The sequence below is a fragment of the Camelus ferus genome, chromosome X, assembly GCF_009834535.1.
Source record: "Camelus ferus isolate YT-003-E chromosome X, BCGSAC_Cfer_1.0, whole genome shotgun sequence".
Classification (NCBI taxonomy): domain Eukaryota; kingdom Metazoa; phylum Chordata; class Mammalia; order Artiodactyla; family Camelidae; genus Camelus; species Camelus ferus.
The window spans coordinates 93,224,403-93,242,118 of NC_045732.1; the positions used below are offsets into that span (position 1 = coordinate 93,224,403).

The window sequence follows — 17,716 nt, forward strand, 5'->3', positions numbered from 1 at the left end:
AGTGTCTTGCTCCCTGAGTGCATACTTGGCTACGATGTCCCTCACAATGGCTCCCCACCCGCCCACCTGTCTTTTCCCTGAGCTGCATGCGTGGTAGCCGAAGCCCTAGGGGCCAGTCTGCTCCCTGGGGACTGACTGGAGTGTGCTTCTCCCTGCGCAGCCGGGTGGAGATCACCGGTGGCTACTACGAATACATTGACGTCAGCAGCTGCCAGGACATCATCCACCTCTACCACCTGCTCTGGTCCGCTACCATCCTCAACATCGTCGGCCTATTTCTGGGCATCATCACTGCTGCCGTCCTGGGGGGCTTTAAGGACATGGTAAGGAAGGAAGTGACTTCTCATTCTGCAGGGGCCCCCTCCCTCCCATCAGGGCCGGGCGAGGCTAGGCGGTCGGGGGCATTGGCGACCCATGTTTTGAAGTTAGGGGAACAGAAGACGTTGCTTCAAGAATGTAGCTGCCTTCAGACATCTCAGACATCTCAAGTCAAAGGAGCCAGTTCATGTCGTCAGTCTGCTAAGACTTCTTGTTAACATGAGTTGTCTATGTTCTTGAGGCACCTTCTGGGGGTGGGTGGGGTTCATGCTGATTATGTAAACATAGCTTTTCATTACCACCCACCTCCACCCACACACACACTTGTAGTAGAAACCTTTTTGGGTGGTTTTTCCACTAACAGACTTTGGGAGAGATGGAAGGAAGACATTTTTAGCTACAGGTAAGAGTACTGCTAGTCTCCCCCTCCCCCGGAATTTCATCCTGGACCTTGTCCAGAAAGAGCCTTGGGACTCTTTCTGCCTGCGAAGGGCCAGCCCTAGGCTAAGCTGCTTGTCAGATCTTGTCCTCAGCCTCAACCTCAGTCTCAGCCTCCCAGGGTCCCCTACCCTCCTCCTCAACTCTTTTCCATATTGGCGTGTGTGTCCGCAAAGGCGCCCCAGGACTCAGCACCCAGGAGGTGTTCTGTAATAGTAGGCGCCTTCCTTTGCTTTTAAAGCATTTCAAAGCATTTATTTGCTTATTTAATAAATCTTGATCTCTGATTATGGAGATAGTCGCTTTAGGGCGATAGTTATCAACCTGGCTTCAGATTAAATGGAATCACCTGAGGTGCTGTAAAAAAAAAAAAGTGCCTGGCCGCTCCTCCAGAGATGCTGGATCAATCGGTCTACATTGAAGCCCAGGCCTCAATACTTTTGTAAAAGCCCTCCGCCAGGTGATTGCAGTCTGCGGCCATGGCGCAGCACGGCTGCTTTAAAGAAATCTCCCACGTGTGTCGAAGAAATTATTTTGTGCCTAAAAAGGATTTTATTTTCACCCCAGAAATGAGGCAGATAACGCCTAGGCCCTTGGCTTTTCCTGTCCCATTTCGGGGTTGCTGAAGAACAGGAACCTGAAAGGCTGGACTGTCGAGAGGATGAGTAAGGGAGAGTGAAATGTGGGTAGGTCAAGGGAAGGAAATAACTCCTCAGTTTGGGGCAGCAAGTGGTCAGCGGACCCGCGCTGACTGGAGGTATTGAGTGTTCCTGCTGGTGACCATCAGTCAAGGTAAAGCCTTCCTGCTCAGCCCCGTCTGTCTTTCTCTTTTTTCTCTCTGGCTCTCATCCACACATTTCTCCTTCCCACACCCCTCCTCCCACCTGGGAAGCCCGAGCACTGAGCAGTGGGGGAGGCATCAAGGTAGGTGGGCCCCTTGGAGGGAGTGCGATGTTTGGGCCTGCAGGAGCTTTGGGGTGAGAGAGCTGTTTCTGGGTTGGGGCATCTTTGGAGAAAGATGAAGGTGAAGAGCAGGGGCGAGAGATTAGATTCATGAGGTGAGGGGACGAGTGGGAGTTAGAAGATGGGGCCGCCAAGGAGGAAGCCCTGCCTAGATGACTTTATTAAAACAAGACATGGTGTCGAAAATCCTGGGACAGCAACTAGGTAGGCCCACATAAAACCCTTGGCCTAAGTCCAGATGTGCGTGGTGGCTCGTGAGGCACCTCCTTCCTGGGCGGAATGCCCTGGGGGCCTCAGGGAGGCTGGGGGTGCAGGCTGATGAAAGGCATTCCCAAGGAGGGAGGGCGGGTGCCCAGGGCCATGAGTCCACAGCCTTCAACGGGGTCAAGGAGGGGATGCCATCTCCAGAGTGGCAGGAACCCGAAAGGAGGAAGGCGGTCTTCGTTCCTGACCAGAGGGGTGTGGGGAAAAGGCTCTGGAAGAAATGTTTGATGGCCAAAATGTTTGCTGCCCAAAGACAGAAGACTTTGAGGTGACTCTTGAAAAAGAGATTCTGTCTGGCCGTTTTCTCCTACTTGGTGTCTTTGGCTTACAGTGAACTGGCATTCTTTCCAAAGTCCGCCGCCACTGTCTCAGCAGAGACTCCACTGAGCCCAGGCCAGACTGCTCTCACCGATCCCTGTGCCACCTGGTCACCTGTTGCCCTGGCTCTCAGAATGCTGCTGACCCAAAATGGGGATCTCATAACTTAAGCCCCAGAATTTGAACAAAAATACACTCCTATGTGCACACATACAAATAGAGCCCATATTTATTGTGAAACCAGAATTACTGATGTAAAATAGGACCAGGCTGTTATTCAGGACGGTCCCTTTGCTCCTTCCCTGCCCACCTCTTCACTCCCTCGACCTCTCCTGGCGTCCGGTCGGTTTTCTCCACGTCCTCTGCGCTTCTCTTCTGTGACTTACTCAGCCTTCCTCCTGTGTTTCTTTCTCTATAATAGAGATGATCCTGGCCCCCCCGGCCTCGCTGCACATACACAAGCCTTTATAGATACAGTTCACATGGCGTGATTCTTTCTCTATGCTTAGGCTTAGTTTATTTGTGTAGAAGAACTGGTTTTGCTTTGCTGGAGGGTGTATTTTTAATTGACACATGGCCAAGGGAACATGATTTCTGGAGCTTCCTCCAGGATTACATTTCATCTTAGAATCCTGGTGGAGGGGTAAGGGCACTTCTGAGCACTCTGCCTCTGTAAAGCGAGCCAGCCCTTGGAATGGTCAAGATCTCAGCCGTCTCCCACACACCAGAGAGGCTGTGAACATTTCTCTGGTTGTCTGTGAGCAGCATCATAATGACTGAGGTTCGTAGCTCTTCAAACCTAGAGATGTAAACAGTAACCCACTCCAAGGAAGAGAGCAACAGACTGTGTTGAAACTTGCTCTCAAGGAGTTTCCTCTGCCAACACCCCAACATGGTTGCCTATGCCATTGCCAAAGCCTGCCCACACATTTTCATCACTTGAGAGGAAGCTTCTGCTCTCCGTTCATGCAAGGTAGATGTGTACCAGAAACCAGAGGCGTGGGTTTTGCAGACAGCTCTTGATTATCCACACAAATGGAGAGGGTGTCAGTGACACGAAAGATGGAAATAAAACATTTACCCTACCCCTTGACCCATGGGGCACTCATAAGGTACAAAACACAGTCCTGCTTGGGAACTAATGAGCAGTGGGGCCTGCCTTTAGCGGTGGTCGGGCCTTCTTGAGATCAGGGCTCCCATCCTGGACAGGATTAGCTTTACCCCTTGAGGGGCTCCACACACCACTGTTATAAAAAGTGGTATTAAATTCTTTCTGTATTATTTTGTTTGCCTCCCAGAAATGGACATATCAATATACTCTGCTTGGTCTTTCCTGGTTTCTGTGCTAGGGTTTTGCCTCCAGCCTTTAGGGCTGATGTGAAATGAATATCCTTCATTGTCTGCCCAAGGGCTCCCCAGCAAGGCTGGAGTCTGCAGGAATACTCACGACTTTTACAAACCCTTTGTGGTCGATCACCTTTCTGTCAGAGGAAGAGCAGTAGCCTTGTCTATTTGACATTTTGTAGTTGGGATCTTAATTATTTTTTTGTGAAAACTCACAAATAAATGATTCCAACTTTTTATGGGTTTGAATTTTTCAAAATAATAGGTTGGGGGGAAGTGTCACAAGTAATACATATTAGTTGTAAAAACTTTGGCTGTATAATAGTGAAGAGTCCCCATTTACTTTCTAATAACCCCTGCCCTCCTCAGAGATAACCAGAGTTAACAGTTTGTTCTGAATTTTTCCAGATTAGTTTATTTTCATTTACAAAGTACATACATATATCATTGTTTGCATCTTTATTTATACATAAACTGCGATTGTGCTATATTGATATAAAATGGTGGCTTTTTAAAAGACTTTATTTTTTTAGAGCAGCTTTAGATTCACAGCAAAATTGAGAGGAAGGTACAGCGATTTCCCATGTACTCTCTGCCTGCACACAGGCACAGCCTCTCCCACTGTTCACATCCCTCATCAGTGTGGCATATTTGGTACAATTGATGAACCAAAATGGGCACATTATTGTCAGCCTAAGTCCATAGTTTACCTTAGGGTTCACTCTTGGTGTTGTACACTCTATGAGTTTGGACAAATCTGTGGTAACATGTATCCAGCTTTATGGTCTCATACAGAGCATTTTCACTGTCCTAAAAATCCTCTGTGTTCTGCCTACTCATCCTTCTCCCTACTCCCAACCCATGGCAACCACTGATCTTTTTATTGTCTCTATACTTTTGCCAGTGGCTTGTTTTTGTTTTTTAACTTTAACCATATATCCTGGACAACTTTCACCAAATATAGGTGCACATCATTGCTGATCAAGAGTTGCATGGTACTCTGTATTATGGATGGACCATGGTTTATTTAACCGTCCTCCTAGTGACGAACACTTATGTTGTCGCTAATTTGTGTTTTTCTCCAGAACCCAACCCTCCCAGCCCTGAACTGCTCTGTTGAGAATGCGCACCCGACTGTTTCTTACTACGCCCGTCCTCAGGTGACATCCTACAACACCTACTACCACAGCCCTCCTCACCTGCCACCGTATTCGGCTTATGACTTTCAGGTATGTTTTGAGAGAAAAAGAACTTTCCATGACCCTTGCTCTCATTCATGCTCTCTTGTTCTCTCCCTAATTGTGGAACCTTCCTGATGTGTATGAGGTAGCTGGGCTCTCTGTCCCTGATGGCCTTTGGCAGCCCATGGGTACCCACGGCTAGCTTAAGGCCTATGTGGGCAGGCGATGATGGGAGAGATGGGGAGAGTGGGAAAGACACAAGAGGAGAAGAAACAGAATAATGGGAGAGAAGGGGAGAGAAAGAGACAGGGCCCAGGTGTCCTAAATTGCCTTGACCTACACTGGGGAGAAGACGGGGGCTCATGATTATGTCACCATGGACCCCTGATCAACAGTGGCTTTTTCCATTTCTCTGCCACAGGGAGAGGCCTACCTAGTCCTACTCCTTAGCACAAGGGCATTCTCAGCCACAAATCTGTAATGAGGATGAAGTCCCTTCTTTTTCTCCAGCCTTCCTAAGTGGGACCATAGAAAATATTTTTTATAACACCCCTCCCCTTTTTTGCCTCGTTATCACATGAGACTGAAATAGTGTTACCACATTTGCACTTGCCTATTGTCCTTTTGAGCTAAGACTAAGCACAGAAAAACAGAACCACAAAGGCTTAATTAAAAGGAATTCACTGTAGGCAGAGCACTGAACGAGGCACTTCAGGAAAACAGATGAAATGCTCTTTTAGGCATTTGCGCTGATCATAAACCCTGGACTACAGCAGAGTGGGATAACTCTTGAATCTGGTTAATGCAAAGTGTGGGGACCAAGGCAATGCCTTTGAAAGGATGGAGACTCATAATGAATTTACTTCTATTGACTAAGAGTGCATGAATGCTCCAAGGGGACATAAAAGCATGACTGATTGGGGGTGCTTCCAATTAACCAGCCAGCTGGGAAAAGCAGAGTCCTTGGGCAACCTAATTTCAGCTTCAAATTAACAAAATAATTGAAACTGAAAAACCTCCATTTAGCTGAATTAAGTGTACTTTTGTTTGGTTTAGATACTGTTTGGGGATGTCTAGGACTCTATAGTGCAATAGTAATACGTATGTAGAGTGTGAACCTGGGCTCGTTCCCTGTTGTAAAATATAGCACCAGCACAAGGAGGCATTTGTTAAAGCTTGGAAAAAAATGTTAGAACTTGTTTTAAAGCCTGCTGTGTTCACAGGTAGACAACTCAGAGAACTTGTTACCCAGATAGGTAATATAGACTGGAAGACATGAATATGTTCAAAAAGGGCATAGATAATTTCTTTTTTTAAAATTGAAGTATAGTTGATTTACAATGTTGTTAGTTTCTGGTGTACAGCGTAGTGATTCAGTCATATATATATATGTGTATATATTCTTTTTCATATTCTTTTCCATTATAGGTTATTACAAGATATTGAATATAGTTCCCCATGCTATACCATAGGACCTTGTTGTTTATTGATTTTATATTTAATAGTTGTATCTGCTAATCCCAAACTCCTAATTTATCTCTTCCACCCCTCTTCCCTCTGGTAACCATAAGTTTGTTTTCTATGTCTGTGAGTCTGTTTCTGTTTTGTATATAGGTTCATTTGTATTATTTTTAGATTCTACATATAAGTGATATCATGTAGCATTTGTCTTTCTCTATTTGACTTATTTTACTAAGCATAATAATCTCCAGGTCCATCCATGTTGCTACAAATGGCATTATTTCATTTTTTATGGCTGAGTAGCATTCCATTGTATAAATATGCCACAGCTTCTTTATCCAGTCATCTAGACATTTAGGTTGTTTCCATGTCTTGGCTATGGTAAATAGTGCTGCTTGAACATTGGGTGCATGTATCTTTTCGAATTAGAGTTTCTTCCAGATATATGCCCAGGAGTGGGGTTGCTTGATCACATGATAACTCTAGTTTTTTAAGGAATCTCCATACTGTTTTCCACAGTGGCTATACCAAACTTACATTCCCACCAGCAGTGTAGGAGGGTTCCCTTTTCTCTACAGCCTCTCCAGCATTTATCATTTGTGGACTTTTGAATGATGGCCATTCTGACTGATGTGAGGTGATACCTCATGGTATTTTTTATTTGCATTTCTCTGATAATTAGCAATATTGAGCATCTTTTCACATGCCTATTGGCCATCTGTATGTCTTCTTTGGAGAAATGTCTGTTTAGCTCTTCAGGGCATAGATAATTTCAGTAGTGACAGAGGCAAAAAGCAATCCGTTAAGAGAATGCAGGGATGCTGAACCTAGCACAAGAGGGTCACCACTCTTTGGGGCACCTATAATATAAAGTCATCCTGGGACAGAGGGGCCATGCATGGGTCCAGCTGAAGAGACTGCCTCTATTTTTTTTTTATATCTAAGTAAATTATATTGACTATATTGATTTTGGGACTTTTCACTCTATAATGAACTCCTGAAGTAGGAACAGTAACCTCCCTGGTGATGGTTGCTGCAAACTCTAACATAGGAAGGCCTTGTTTAGGGGATGGAGCCATCTCTCTGTCCATCATTCCTCATTCAGACACTGCCCTAGGCATGAAAATGAGATTGGCAAAGCCAGTGGTGACTCGGGCTGTTGGTTTCAGTTCCACCAGTGTTTCCTCTGTGTTCCTGTATGCCAGGCACTGTGCTGGGAGCTGTGGACATAGGCCTTGCATTAAGAGATCAATCTAGGGACCTGAGGGGGGATGGTCCGGGGACAGTTGTGGGGACAAAAAGGTAAATAGACTATTACGCATAGTGCTATGGAAACCCAGAAACAGGGTTCTTAACCCAGAGAAGGGATCCAAATCTAGTCACCTAGCCCAAAGCTACACTGTGGGCTTCTAGCAGGCACTTCAGGGATTTCTGGGCACCTCACTTTTGAATGACAGCCCCTATTCAGTGAGCACTTACAAGCGTTGTGCTAAGTGCTTTACATATATCATCTCATTTTAGTCCTTTGAGGGAAATACTCTGGTCATTGCCGTTTTTAAGTTGAGATGACTGAGTCACGGAGAAAGTAAGTGACTTCCCCAAAGTCACTGAGCTGGTAAGTGGAGGACAGGATTTGTATCCAGGTCTGTCTGACTCCAGAGATTGGCTTGAGGGATTCTTTGGAGAACCTGGAAATCTGAGCACAGCGTAGATCTTTTCCCCAGTTAATTTGAGGATATTTACCTATTCTACTGGTTTAAATTGTGGGCTTCCTAATCATGACTCAGAAAGAATCTCTTTATCTTATTACAGCATCGAACTGCTCCCCACTCCAAAGGCTGCAGGGACACCCCTTATACCTCTCCTGGTTCCTTCCCTAGGTTCCAGCCATCTTTTGTATTTCCTTTTTGCAGACTTTATAGTTGTATGTTGTGGGTTTTGAGGAGTATATTTTTAAGTGATTTGTTGCCATCTAGAACTTAAGTGGCATTTCATTTTAGTATTTGAGTGGAGCTTTCTTTTGTTTATCAAGTTCCCTCCCTTATCATTTCGTAGAAGGAAATACCAGTCTTTACCCAAGAAAGCCAAGAGGATAAGGGAACATCTGCTATGTTCCCAGATAAATAGAAAGCAGTCAGCAAAATGCACACCAGCTCTAGCAATAAAATCACCAGAAGCATAGACCTGCCAAAACAAAACAAAACAAAACAAAACAAAACAAAAAAACCCAGAGCTCCCTTATTCTCTTCTCGGATTGTAAAAGGGCCCAAGTTATAGCAGGAAAACTGACCTTTCTAGACTTTCTTCTGAATGACTTCCCCATTCTGGTCATTTCCAAATAGGACTATTTATGTGACTTTGCCTTTGAAGACTTCTGTTTTCTTTTTCCCCTGAGGCTGACAGAAGGAAGAGGAGAGAGATTTATAGGGTTTTGTTCTAACCCCTCAAAGTCATGCCCTTCCTGGGTAGCTGTCCAGTTAGGAAGCTTGGGAAACATTTCTTGTGGTCAGATATGAGTAGGACTTGGGTCTGGTCAGCTGGCCCTGAGGATATTGTGAGTGCTGAGCTTGGAGAAACAGGATTCTTTTTTTTTTTTTTAACATTTTTTTTATTGAGTAATAGTCATTTTATAACGTTGTGTCAAATTCTTTATCTCTCCTTATCTATTCTACATTTTAAAATCCCAGTCTGTCCCTTCCCACCCCCGCCCCGTTGGCAACCACAAGTTTGTATTCTATGTCTGTGAGTCTGTTTCTGTTTTGTATTTATGTTCTTTTTTTTTTTTTTTACATTCCACATATGAGTGATCTCATATGGTATTTTTCTTTCTTTTTCTGGCTTACTTCACTTAGAATGACATTCTCCAGGAACATCCATGTTGCTGCAAATGGCATTATGTTGTCAGTTTTAGTGGCTGAATAGTATTCCATTGTATAAATATACCACCACTTCTTTATCCAGTCATCTGCTGATGGACATTTAGGCTGTTTCCATGTCTTGGCTATTGTAAATAGTGCTGCTATGAACATTGGGGTGCAGGTGTCATTTTGAAGTAGGGTTCCTTCTGGATATGTGCCCAGGAGTGGGATTCCTGGGTCACCTGGTAAGTCTATTCCTAGTCTTTTGAGGAATCTCCATACTGTTTTCCACAGTGGCTTTCCTTGCTCCCCTCTCCCACTCTTAATGATTTAGATGTCTTCTTTTACAATTTTGTGTTTATTCTATTATTTGTAATTCATGGTAGTTATCACCTTTCCAGTTATGAGTTTCTCATTTTTGTAGCATCCTGCTTCTTTTCTATTTAGAGTAGACCTGTGAATATTTCTTTTAGCATGGGTTTAGTGTTGCTAAACTCTTTTAGTTTTTGCTTGTCTGTGGCTTGTTTATCTCTCCTTCTAGTCTAAAGGATAGCCTTGCTGGATGGAGTATCCTAGGCTGCATCTTTTTTTCATTCAGGATTTTGAATACATCTTGCCACTCCCTTCTGGCCCGTAGTGTTTGTGTAGAGAAATCAGCTGATGCTTTATGGGGGTTCCCTTGTATCTCACTCTTTGTTTTTCTCTTGCTGCCTTTAGGATCATTTCTTTATCCTTGACTCTGGCCATCTTGATTATGATATGTCTTGGTGTGGGTCTGTTTGGGTTCTTCCTGTTTGGGACACTCTGAGCCTCCTGTACTTGGATATCTGATTCCTTCTTTAGGTTTGGGAAGTTTTCAGTCATGATTTCTTCAAATACCTTTTCAATCCCCTTGGTTCTTTCTTCACCTTCTGGAACCCCTGTTATGTGTAGATTGGCATGCTTTATATTATCCCATAGGTCCCTTATATTGTTTTCATTGTTTTTGTTTGTTTGTTTTTCTCTCAGCTGTTCTGATTGGGTGCTTTCTTTTGTCCTGTCTTCTAGGTCATTTATTTGTTCCTCTGCATTATGTAGCCTGCTTTGTACAGCCTTTCGGTCAGCTCTCATCTCAGCAAATGAGTTTACTAATTCTACTTGGTTCTTCTTTATAGCTTCTATTTCATTTTTGACACCTTTTTTATGTATATAAACATTTTTTATTGAGTTATAGTCATTTTACAATGTTGTGTCAAATTCCAGTGTAGAGCACAATTTTTCAGTTATACATGAACATACATACATTCATTGTCAATTCTCTTTCACTGTGAGCCACCACAAGATCCTGTATATATTTCCCTGTGCTACACAGTACAATCTTGTTTATCTATTCTACATTTTGAAATCCCAGTCCCTTCCCACCCCACCCCCCCATTTTGGACGTATTTTATATCTCTAAACACTGTTTCTTTTAGTTCCTTCAGTACTTTGATCACTCCTTTTTTGAAATCTTGATCTAGTAGGCCATCAATGTGTATTTCCTTGATCGTGCTTTCAGAGGATTTCTCTTGATCTTTTCATTGGGAGTGGTTCCTCTGCTTCTTCATATTGCTCATGTCTCTCTGGCACCAGTGGGCAGGCAGGTCACTGCCCTTCCCGATGCTGCAGTCAGATGCTGCACTTGGGCGAGGCAGGTGGGCGGATTGCGCCCCCTCCCAGCACTGTGGCTAGGTGCTGTGTTCCTGCCAGGAAGGTGGGTTGCCATCCGCCCTCTCCCAGTCACTCTGCTGCTCTGTGCAGCTGCCCACTCCGCCTTGGGTCAGCGCTCCATAGGCGGGCTCGGGGAACACCGCGGAACAGTCCCGCCCCTGCTCTGTGCCAAATCTCAGCTCCTTGTTTGTCTTGGCGGTTTGAGTTCTCTGAGGTTCCAGGGCAGAAAGATCCTATCTGCCTCGGGCTGTAAACAATTCTCAGTCCTGCCTAGGAGGTTGCAGAGCCCCCGGGTGTGGATTCAGGGCTCGGCCCTGCCCCTGCCTGGGTGCTGTGCACAGGAGGAGATGGCAGCTGTGGCTGCACCCCACCTCTCTTCTCACGAGAAGAGCCAGTAATGGTGCCGCGGGTCTGAGGAGACAAAGGCTAAGGTGCCCCTCCCCCCAGGGCACCCCAGCTGTGTTGCTTTGTTTTTTTGCAATTTATGGGGGACCGAGGTTGTTCTGCTCTGTATCCCCTCCCAGCCATGGTGCGCAGCCCCCTGCAGTCCCATGGGGCTGCCTCAGTGCAGCCGCCCCAGTCCTCTGCCCGGCTTGGGCGGCCTGTCCCAGCCCCTGGCTGCTGGCTTGCATCTTGGGCTGGGTGTTGCGGGGACCCTCTGTGCCCGTTTCACTTAGTTCTGTCAGTCAAGGGCTGCTCTGTACAGATCCGAGCCTCTGAGGCTCCTCCTCTGTCCCGCTGGCCTCTTGGTTGGAGAGGGGGGAACCCAGCGAAAGAGCGCCAGTCCTCCTTTGCCGCTCCCTCCCTGTGGGACCCGTCCCACACTGTTTTGCTTTTCCTTCTTTCTTTTTTCCTTTTCTCCTACCAGAGTTTTGGCGTCTTTGTCTTTTGAAGAGGGCAATGTTCTGTTGGAGTTCAGCAGGTGCTCTGGTTGGCTGAGTGGGTCTGTAGATGTGAGTTTTGGTGTATTTGTGGGAGAGGGTAAGCTACAAGTGTCCTTCTACTCTACCATCTTGCTTCTCTCCCAGGATTCTTTCAAACATTGCACAACCAGCTGTCCCATCCACCCAGGCAGGAAGACTAGAAGCCGAGACTCCTGGTGCCTCCTCACCTCCCCAGCGCTCACTTCTCTCTCCCCTTGCATTCCTTTCCCCATTACCTGTACTTCAGTGTCAGCCAAATTCTGTAGCATATAAAACATCAGTTTCTACTTCTGCTGGGAAAGTCATCCCAGTGTAGCTTTGGGTAAGCCCCTAAAGGATTGCAGCCATCCTTCCCAGCCTGGCCTACTGGGCCAGCCCCCTGTTTTACTCTAGCCATGGACTGGTCCCTTTCCTGTCCATTTGGTGACCTGCCAAGTTTAGCTTCAAACCAAAGTCTCAGGCTATGCAGTATGCAAGCACCTCTGTTTATGCTCTTTTTAAATCACATGAAGGTAACTAGGTTTCATTGTCACCACTGAAAAGGACCCATTATAAGTTGTGGACAGCAGTAGTCCAGGGGAGGCGGGGTGTGGCACAGGTTGCCAAGAGCTTCGAAGGCTGCTGCTGCCACCCGTCAATTTTCCCCCTTTATTTCCCCTCTCCTGCGTTTCTCCTTTCTTCTCCTTTGTCTTGTTTCTGATCCCCCCTTTTCCTCACTTTTCCTTTTCTCTACTCTTCTTTCCATACCCCGGCTTTTCTTTCTGGGCCAGAAACAGAGGGGGGATGCAAAGAACCAAGAGCCCCTGGATTTTACCCTTGGGATACAGGATCTTCTGCTGGTACCCTTTATCACCCGGCTGGTTCTGGGGCTCTTTTCGGAGTCACTGCCTCCCAGTGCTTCTAAAGAGAGCAGCACGCGTGACAGGAATGCACAGTGGTCACGCGGAGTGTGGTCAGCCATCGGGCAGGGAGGGGCAGACTAAGGTGGGAGATGGGAGCCTCGTGTGTCCGGCAAGGGCACTCCTCGGTCCTCCAGAGCACCGCCCCCCTCGGCCACCCCAGCCTCTAAGAAGCAGCTCAGGAAGCTGGAGCTGACCAGACCCAGCAGTAGGCTATTTAGATGCTTTTCATGCTTTTCATGCTTTGTGGTGCAAAAGGATTCAAAGCTCTGTTCTTCCAAGCTGCCTGAGCTGCCTGTCCCGTTAGTCAAGTCGACTCTTAGGCAGCAACTAAAATGCACCTGGCCAGCTCTCCAGCCGCAACAAAGCCACATCTTTCCCAAGGTGCCTACCTGTTGCTAGGAAACTACGCACTGGTACTGTGGGCACCCCCTCCCCGCCAAATCCCCAGGGCGCATGGACTACGGCCAGTGAGCTCCCTAGCTCTGCTAGGAGCCCTCGGATTTGATCCTTAAGATTCCCAGCATCCTCAAAGGGAAGTGAGAAGCATCCCACTCCCTTCCCCCTTAATACTTCCTCAAACGTGAAAATGAGAAGTGAAAACTCAAGGCCATCGCCCCACCCCCTTTTATGATCAAAGTGTACAACTGCCACCCATGGCAGCCTTTTGCTGCCTCTCAGGACAGAACAACCTTCAGGTCCACTGTAGAAAACTTGACCCTCCTGCCTTCTGTGGCCGGGCTGCTGCACACTGGCCTCCCAACTCTCACCATCCCAGAGCGGGATTTAGGAGGGCAGAGAACCACATCCTGGTCATGGAGATCTTGCCCCTGGTGGGGTTTTGCTCTCCTCTCTGGTTTAAGAGGACAGTGCTCTTTGTTGAAGAGAGCAACAGGAGAGAGGAGAGAGTTGTGCAGGGTGGAGCAGAAAACCAGGAAATCACAAGACCGATGTCTTAGAAAGCATATCTCCTCCGGGAGGGAGGAGAAAAAACTGGGATTATAGAAAGGAATCTGACTTGTTTCTCAAGTTGTTTTGCCTTTAAAGGGCTTTCTGTGACCCTGTCATTCCCTCACTCAGGGAGAAAGAATGGATAGGGTGAGGGAGGAGGGGATGGTGGCAGCTACGGTTTCTTCCCAGTCCTAACATTATATGGCAAGAGACAGAGATTTCAGTGTCTCAAGCATGACCTAAGGAGTGCAAAGGTCAGGCCTGGGGATAAGGAGAATCAGCCAACTGGTCTCAGGCTCCAGACACCTTACAGCAAGGCTGACTGTAGATCGCACCAGGCCTGGAAATAACACGCTCTACTCAGACTCAGGCCAGCAGAACAAAGTAAAGGTATTGCCCACCCCCATCAGCGCTTGAACCTTTGAGAAATTTTGGTGTAAGTTGGTCTTTTTTTTTTTTTTTAATATAGCAGTTCCTCCTAGAGCTGAGGCACAACAGACAATCGCAGTTCTGCAGCCCTGTTTGGTGGCTTACATTGGCTCTTCCTGAGAGCCTAAAACTGGCCTCCTGCCTCTCACCATCCCTGTAGACCCCTCCTTCAGGCCTCAGCTGTGCTCCACTACTGCAGCAAGGCAGTGGTACCCACAAGATGTGACCATATTCATTGGAAATAGATTTTGGTTTTTTTAAAAAATGCCAAGCTCATCTTCTATACTCCTGACGTTATGGTCATTCATCCAACATTTATTGAGGGCCTGCTACTTGCCAAGCACCATTCTGAGCTCTGGAGAATAGCAGTGAACAAGAAAGGCAACTTTCCTTGAGCAAGAAAATCATTCAAGTCAAGGGTATACATGGGCCTGGGAGAGAGAAGTGGCCGATGACTCCTAATGTGCTGATTCACTAGGTATTTTTAAAACCCATTATCTGTCCCCTTCCCAAAGACTACGAAAGGTGGACAACACAGAGAAAAATGGAATCCTCAAGCGGCCCTGCAACCTGACAAATTGCTCCTCATTCTTATCACTGGCCTTCTCACCTCCATGCCTTTTGTTTCTCTTTGCTCTCCAGCTGACCCTGCACTTGGGGGTGGTGGGCCAGAGTTTTGATGAAATAGACATTGTTGGACTTAGAAGACTCTAGATCCAAGAAAGCCACTTAACCTCTCTGACCTTAGTTTTGTTTTGGTCTGAGATGGGCTCTGTGACATATTTTTGTAGCAAAGACTTTCCCAGGTATTAATGGCTGAACCGCAAATGTTCTTAAGGCCCAGACTACTTTTTTGAAGACTAGCTGGGACGCTGTTGCCATAGCTCAAGGGGGAAGTACTGGAGGACTGAGTTAGAAATGTGGTAAAGGGAGCGATGGATTCAAGAGTAAGCATAGAAACAGGAGTAACAGGATTTGGTAACTGACTGAATGCAGGGTCCAAAGGGAGGGGGAGGAGGATTCCGAGGCATCTCTGCATAAGCTTTGGAGCCTGAGTGACTGAGAGTAAGTGGGACCAGCTCAGTTTCATTAACCCTGTGAGGTTTAGGTGCTCTTGGTTGTTCCAAACAGAATCACACTGGGTCCATATCTATTTTTAAATAATGACTGATATTGGGGCATTTTGATCTCACTGCCTAAATTGATATTGTTTTATTTTGATTACACAGCATTCCAGTGTCTTTCCATCCTCCCCTCCCTCTGGACTTTCTGACGAGCCCCAGTCTGCCTCTCCTTCGCCCAGCTACATGTGGTCCTCGAGTGCTCCACCCCGTTACTCTCCACCCTACTATCCACCTTTTGAAAAGCCACCCCCTTACAGCCCCTAAAGAGGAATGCCTGCTGGCTATTGACATTATTGTGGCTTTTGTATTTCTGCTTTAGTGGAAGTATGTAGGGTACAACATTCAAAGTTGATTCTTCCGCATAGTTTAAAGTTTTACAATGGCCTGCCTGGCTAGGGAAAGATAGGGAAGAAGCTTATTTGTTATCAGTGGGGAGCAGGGGTTGCTAGGCTGAGTGCAGCACCTCCAAGAAGGGCAGTGCACACTCTCTAACCCAGGCTGGGGAGCCATCCCAGCAAGCAGCTTGTGTTTGGACCTGCGTCAACCTGTGGCTCCACCTGTGTGCAGCAGAAGCATGGTTGTCATCTGCCTCACTTCGTGTAAATGGAGTGTTGTCCTCCAGCCCTTGGCAGATTGCCACCCTAGCACCTCGGTTGAAGCACCTGGCTTAGAGGCCCTATCTTTCCCTTCCACTACAGTCAGTCCCTAAGGAACATTTCCCAGATGATGGGGCTACATGGTCATTCCAGCGCAGAGAGTTCTGGATAGGACTTTGTTTGCTTGTATCTAGATGTTGAAAAAAGCTGCCCCTCTTTTACTCCTTTCTTCTCCGTATTGTAAAAATGGCTGTTGTGATCATTCAGCTCAGCTTTTGTGATTGGTACCTCCCAAAGGGAAAAGTGCAATATTCCTTCAAGTAGTGGAGAACATGACTGACTGATCAAGCAGCACTGAAATACACAGAGCAACATGTGAGATGTTTAAATAGATCTCAGTTGTACATCTGATAACTTAGGAGACAGCGGTTCTACTACATGTTGCACTTGCTGGAGATAGAAATCTTAAAATTCAGAGTTATAAAATGCTAGATTAGGTTCTTTGGGTCGTGATATGAATTGTTACTAATCTTTGTGACTATTTAATCTTCAAATACTGTGCTTCAACCCCAGCAAACTGCACGTATCCTGCACCCCACCCCAGAAGAATCATCTGTATTTTAATACCACTACTCTTATTGGTCCTTTTTTTCTGTTGAGACCAATCATGACAGCGTTCAAGATTATGAAAGTGTTACAATGCCGCTTTAAGTCTGCAAAACCTCAACTGTAGCCAACTTGACAAATTCTTCAGTATTACTGTAGATTTAAAACCCATCTGGCACATTGTGGTAGGTATTTGTACAGTTCTTTTAAATATATATAGCTTTAAACCATCAACCTGATGAATTTAACACTTTGGCACCCATGCCTTCACTTCGGAAAGAACATTTTCATTGTGATCTTACGTTAACCTGAGAATCGACTGATTTACAGGACAATTGATAATCCTACACTTGTACAATGTAAAAATACAGGGGCTACAGGAGGGTACCTAACTAGACAGTTCTGCAGACACAGAACACACACAGGAGAAATTTCCAGCCAACTTCGCTACCTCCCGACTTGCTGGATTAGAGGTAGCAGGCAAACGCTGGTGCTCCCATCTACCTTGTAGACACCCAGTCATCAAGAATTATCAAGGCACAAATGCCCTCACTGTTAACAGTAAATGTTTGCAAAACCTTCAGTTGAACTTTCGGCATCATGAACGATGTCTCATCCGGATTTCAAATCTGAACAACTATAATCCTTTTGCGTTACATAAAATTACTATTATTTTCTACAGTTGTGAGCATATTTAAAATTCTATTGGAGTTCAAAAAGGAATAACCAATTGACTTACTATTACAAATATCAACTTGTAATACTCAATGATATTTTTTGCCGTTTACACTTTACATTTTGCTTTAGAGAACATGTACGAGTATTTAATTTTTTAAAGGCACCATTACACAGTATATTCTACATTTATCACATTTCTTAGTGTTAAGATTCTATGACTCATTTGTATGTATTTTTCTTACTTTACAAAATAACTTGAAACAGTGTAGATTTTGTAACACTTAATTTGAGCAGCTTTTTTATTACATTGAATTATAAAAAGTGCATGTTACCTTAGAAAAATTAATATTTGCTGCTTTACTCTTTTGCAAAAATATTTGCTGTAATGAAGGAATTTATATTTCCAAAATGTACCTTAACTGCATTTTGTAATATTTACTGCTGTATTCCTAATTCTGCTTTAAAGTATTGAACTGGGCATGAAACATTAAAATATTAATCCAGAACCTGAATAAACTGGATGTTGCTTAAAATCTGTATCACTGCCATGTTGGAAACCCAGACTGCTTTTGTGATGTTTCAAATTAATAAAACTATCCTCCTCCTTATCAACTTACATGTGTCTTCATGGAATCAACACACGTTATCACGAACGCTCTAAAGCAACTGACAGCAG

The 17,716-nt window shown here is 45.4% G+C and overlaps 1 protein-coding gene across 5 annotated transcripts in view; it reads left to right on the forward strand.

Annotated features, from left to right (window-relative positions):
• Positions 1–17,652, forward strand: part of TMEM255A (transmembrane protein 255A) — a 56,554-nt gene extending 38,902 nt beyond the window's left edge. For 4 of the 5 annotated variants that reach the window (XM_032474358.1, XM_032474360.1, XM_032474359.1 and 1 more), the window contains 3 exons: positions 161–323; positions 4,731–4,874; positions 15,266–17,652. In XM_032474358.1, coding sequence (XP_032330249.1) covers positions 161–323; positions 4,731–4,874; positions 15,266–15,424 — 466 coding nt within the window. In that variant the 3' untranslated portion in view covers positions 15,425–17,652. The remainder of the gene's footprint in view (positions 1–160; positions 324–4,730; positions 4,875–15,265) is intronic. The other variant, XM_032474361.1, reaches the window with a different exon arrangement.
• The last annotated feature ends 64 nt before the right edge of the window (positions 17,653–17,716 follow it).